This window comes from Bison bison, unplaced genomic scaffold, assembly GCF_000754665.1.
Source record: "Bison bison bison isolate TAMUID 2011002044 unplaced genomic scaffold, Bison_UMD1.0 scf7180017864371, whole genome shotgun sequence".
Lineage (NCBI taxonomy): Eukaryota > Metazoa > Chordata > Mammalia > Artiodactyla > Bovidae > Bison > Bison bison.
In genome coordinates, this window is record NW_011494943.1 from 7,094,158 (window position 1) to 7,099,440 (window position 5,283).

The 5,283-nt window shown below is 42.1% G+C and overlaps 1 protein-coding gene across 1 annotated transcript in view; it reads left to right on the plus strand.

Moving 5' to 3' along the window:
* NUP85 (nucleoporin 85kDa) overlaps positions 1 to 5,283 on the plus strand; it is a 28,295-nt gene that overhangs the window by 3,373 nt on the left and 19,639 nt on the right. The window contains exon 2 of the mRNA XM_010856156.1: positions 1,736 to 1,829. Coding sequence (XP_010854458.1) covers positions 1,736 to 1,829 — 94 coding nt within the window. The remainder of the gene's footprint in view (positions 1 to 1,735; positions 1,830 to 5,283) is intronic.

The following is a 5,283-nucleotide window of genomic DNA, read 5'->3' on the forward strand; positions in this document are numbered from 1 at the left end:
CTCATTGGAAAAGACTCTGATGCTGGGAGGGATTGGGGGCAGGAGGAAAAGGGAATGACAGAGGATGAGATGGCTGGATGGCATCACTGACTCCATGGACGTGAGTTTGAGTGAACTCCGGGAGATGGTGATGGACAGGGAGGCCTGGCGTGCTGCGATTCATGGAGTCACAAAGAGTCGGACACAACGGAGCGACTGAACTGAACTGATACACACTCTCAAGAGGCTGATGAATAACCTTGAAAACTATCGTCGCTTTTTGTAGCAGGGTGAATATATCAAGGCTCGTGAAGGCCAGTTAGTAACTAGCAGATTCAGGAATGTTTCAGTGTGGATCCAAAGAGATTAATCTTGAGTAGTTTTTCTAGACCAGTGGTATTATCTTTTTAGGTCAAGGACTCTTAACAAATGTGAGTTATAGTTCTTATCTTTTTTTTTTTCTAAGGGCTTCCCTGGTGGCTCAGCTGGTAAAGAATCTGCCTGCAATGTGGGAGACCTGGGTTGGGAAGATCCCCTGGAGAAGGGAGCAGCTATCCACTCCAGTATTCTGGCCTGGAGAATTCCATGGACTGTATAGTCCATGGGGTCACAAAGAGTCGGACATGACGAGTAACTTTCACTTCACTTCACTTCACTTCACTTTTTGGTTCTTTCCAGATAAATACCTAGAAGTGGAATTGCTGGGGTATAGGAGAGATGCATGTACTCAGTTGTGCCTGACTCTTTGTGACCCAGTGGACTGTAGCCCTCCATGCTCCTCTGTCCATGGGATTTTCCAGGAAAGAATAATGGAGGGGGTTGCCATTTCCTTCTCCAGGGAATCTTCCCCACCTAGGGATCAAACCTGTGTCTCCTGCATTGGCAGGTGGATTCTTTACCCCTAGCGTGACCTCAGTGAGTCATGAGGGAACACAGAGGATTACAAGGGTTGCTCCTAACAGTTGGGGAAGGCTTTGTCCTACTGCGGGAGTGGAATGAGGTTTGGGAATGAGCATCAGAAGTCCCTGTTTTGGGACTTCCCTGGTGGTTCAGTGGATAAGAATCCACCTGCCAATGCGGGGGACACGGGCTCAGTCCTTGTTCCAGGCAGATTTCACATGCCTCAGGACAGCTAAGCCCATGCACTCTAGAGCCTGTGCGCCACAACTGGAGAAGCCACCACAGTGAGAAGCCCGAGCACCACAACTACAGAAGGCCCGTGTTCAGCCATAGATTAAGTTCCTGTTTTGGCTCTTGATTTTATGGATATAGTTCTGGAGGTTAGATAACTCAAAAAGGGTGGATTATGCAGTTGGATTTATGAAGCTGAGACTCAGAGGAATTGGTGTGACTGAGTTGGAGAAAAAAATAAAGCACCATTAAGATGTGACATAGAGGCCAGGGGATTGGAGGTCTTTTTAGTGAGTAACAGCGGTTCAATTCCTGTTTAATTTTTTTAACTGCCCTTTTTCTGAACTACAGATCACTAAATTACCATATAATAATTGATTAGGGGGTAGCTTTCCTTTTTATCAGCACTTGAGAAGTGGCAGGCTGGGTCAAGGTGCCTAACAACTCTCTTGCTCATTTAGGGTCTAACAGACTGGGCTCATCTCAGCCACACTCAGTTGTATTTATAGATTTATAGATTAATAACTTCTACTACCACTGATTACTAGAATTATACTTGCAAGTCAATTGAAAGCAAAGCCTTTAGGAAGAATAACAATTTCTGTGCCTTATTTTTTTTTACTAGTGGATTCCAGGAGTGAATTCCCAGAAGAAGCAAATGTGTTTTGACTGGGGTCCAGGGGAGATGCTGGTGTGTGAAACCTCTTTCAATAAAAAAGGTAGGTTTTTTTGTTTCTCTTGTAGATTATCTGTGTTGGTACAATTGTTTTTTTTTTTTTTCTTTATTCTCTCAGATTTGACTACCTGAGATATGAAAACAATTGAACTTATTTTGTACCATTTTCATTTTTGAAACTTTTTAGCTGTTTAAGATTTTCATTGATTTGTGAGACTTGGCAGATGTTGAGTCCAGGGGAAAAAAGTTAACGATGATCTTCCCAATGTTAAAGAAGGTTTTCTTTATACTTAAAAGCTTGAAGCTTTTTGTTTCCCTTTTTGTCCTGAGTGACTAAATTCTCTTTGTAGTGGTCCCCTCACTATGAATGTTGTCAGATGTCATGGCCCTTACCTTCATTTTTTCATTGTGAACAAAATAACTTGTCCTCTAAGCTCCATCAGGTGTCAGACATGGCTCTTAACCTTTCCGATTGAGACTCCCTATAGGAGCAAGGTAAAATCAACATCTTGATACTTGATTTTGCTTTCTCCTTTTCAAGAGAGAAATCTCAGGAAATGTTGAAAGGATTATTTTGTGAATCTTTGTCATGTTCTTTATCTAAATATAGAGGTTTTCCTCTTTTGTTGGGAGCACATTGAGCTAATGAAGGTCATACAATTAAGGTAGTATGCAATTTGTGTGATTTTTTTTTTTTAATTAAATTTTTTTGCCACTTGGCATGGCATGTGGGATGTAAGTTCCCTCACTAGGGATTGAACCCATGACCCCTGCATTGGAAGCATGGAGTTGCAACCACTAGACCACCGATGCTCAGTAGTGTCTGACTCTTTGCAATCCTGTGGACTGTAGCCCTCTAGCCTCCGCTGTCCATGGGATTCCCCAGGCAAGGATACTGGAGTGGGATGCCATTTCCTTCTCCAGGGAATCTTTCTGACCCAGGGATCGAACTCTCATCTCTTGTGTCTTCTGCATTGGCGGGCGTGTTCTTTACCACTGTGCCACCTGTGAAGCCCCTCATGTAACTTTTAAGCAGAGTAGTTTTTCTTTATTTTATAGTTTGAAATGATCCCTGATGTTGCCAAATATCTATGGGATATCTTGGTATTGAGAATCTCAAGTTTGGTAGAGTGGTAGAAGTTGCTCAGAAGAGAAACTTCTGTGACTGTGTCTGAACAGCTTCTTTCCCTGCTTAATGGGAAAGCTTATCAGCGTTTCTAGCTTGTCCTTGATTGTTGGAAACTCAGGATTTTCTTTCTTTTTTTATTTATTGAAATCACATTCACAACAAGCCATTGAACATTATCACAACTTATTTGAGAAGCTGCTGTATGTGAAATTTCCATAAGTTGGTGGTTTATAATTTATCATTACAGAGCCTTTTCATCACTGTTGCAAAATAGTTTAGTCCTTGATTCTTTGTTTTAGGAGTAATGGCAATAAAAAGTAATATAAAAAGAATATTTATTTCGACATTTTGTAAAACTTCAGCTGTAGGTTTATTTATTGAGTTTACATAGGGTAATATTAAGTGGTTTCCTTTTTTTTCCTAGTATATTTCAATGGATAGAGGTGAAATGTCTTTACAGAGTATGCTAGTGAGTTGAAGGATGAAGTCTAAGAGTAAACATTTGCGTATAAAAATTCACGTATGTCATAAATCAAAGCAAGATCCTTTATGACCTACTTCCTGCTGCTGCTGCTAAGTCACTTCTGCTACTGTTAAGTCGCTTCAGTCGTGTCTGACTCTGTTCGACCCCATAGATGGCAGCCCATCAGGCTCCCCCGTCCCTGGGATTCTCAAGACAAGAACACTGGAGTCGGTTGCCATTTCCTTCTCCAATGTGTGAAAGTGAAAAGTGAAAGTGAAGTCACTCGGTCATGTCCGACTCTTAGCGACCCCATGGACTGCAGCCTACCAGGCTCCTCCGTCCATGGGATTTTCCAGGCAACAGTACTGGAGTGGGTTGCCATTGCCTTCTCCGTGACCCACCTTCTAGAGTAATGGAAATAAAAACAAAGTAAATAAGTGGGACCTGATTAAGCTTAAAAGCTTTTGCACAGCAAAGGAAACTATAAGCAAGGTGAAAAGAAAACCCTCAGAATGGGAGAAAATAATAGCAGATGAAGCAACTGACAAAGGATTAATTTCCAAAATATACAATCAGCTCATACAACTCAACACCAGAAAAACAACCCAATCAAAAAGTGGGGAAAAGACCTAAACAGACATTTCTCCAAAGAAGACATACAGATGGCTAGCAACCACATGAAAAAATGTTCAACATCGCTCATTATTAGAGAAATACAAATAAAAACTACAATGAGATATCACCTCACACCGGTCAGAATGGCCCTCATCAAAAAGTCTACAGACAATAAATGCTGGAGAGGGTGTGGAGAAAAGGGAACACTCTTGCATTGTTGGTGGGAATGAAAATTGATGTCGCCACTATGGAAGACGGCATGGAGATTCCTTAAAAAAAAACTAGGAATAAAACCACCATATGACCCAGCAATTCCACTCCTCAACATACACCCTGAGGAAACCAAAATTGAAAGAGACACATGTATCCCATTGTTTGCAGCACTATTTACAATAGCTAGAGCATGGAAGCAACCTAGATGTCCATCAACGGATGAATGGATAAAGAAATTGTGGTATATATACACAATGGAATATTTAGTTCAGTTGCTCAGTTGTGTCCGACTCTTCGTGACCCCATGAATGGAAGCACGCCAGGCCTCCCTGTCCATCACCAACTCCCGAAGTTCACTGAGACTCAAGTCCATCAAGTCAGTGATGCCATCCAGCCATCTCATCCTCTGTCGTCCCCTTCTCCTCCTGCCCCCAATCCCTCCCAGCATCAGAGTCTTTTCCAATGAGTCAACTCTTCGCATGAGGTGGCCAAAGTACTGGAGTTTCAGCTTTAGCATCAGTCCTTCCAAAGAAATCCCAGGGCTGATCTCCTTCAGAATGGACTGGTTGGATCTCCTTGCAGTCCAAGGGACTCTCAAGAGTCTTCTCCAACACCACAGTTCAAAATCATCAATTCTTCAGCGCTCAGCCTTCTTCACAGTCCAACTCTCACATCCATACATGACCACAGGAAAAACCATAGCCTTGACTGGACGGACCTTTGTTGGCAAAGTAATGTCTCTGCTTTTGAATATGCTATCTAGGTTGGACATATCTTTCCTTCCACGGAGTAAGCATCTTTTAATTTCATGGCTGCAGTCACCATCTGCAGTGATTTTGGAGCCCAAAAAATAAAGTCTGACACTGTTTCCACTGTTTCCCCATCTATTTCCCATGAAGTGATGGGACCGGATGCCATGATCTTCGTTTTCTGAATGTTGAGCTTTAAGCTAACTTTTTTACTCTCCACTTTCACTTTCATCAAGAGGCTTTTGAGTTGCTCTTCACTTTCTGCCATAAGGGTGGTGTCATCCGCATATCTGAGGTTATTGATATTTCTCCCAACAATCTTGATTCC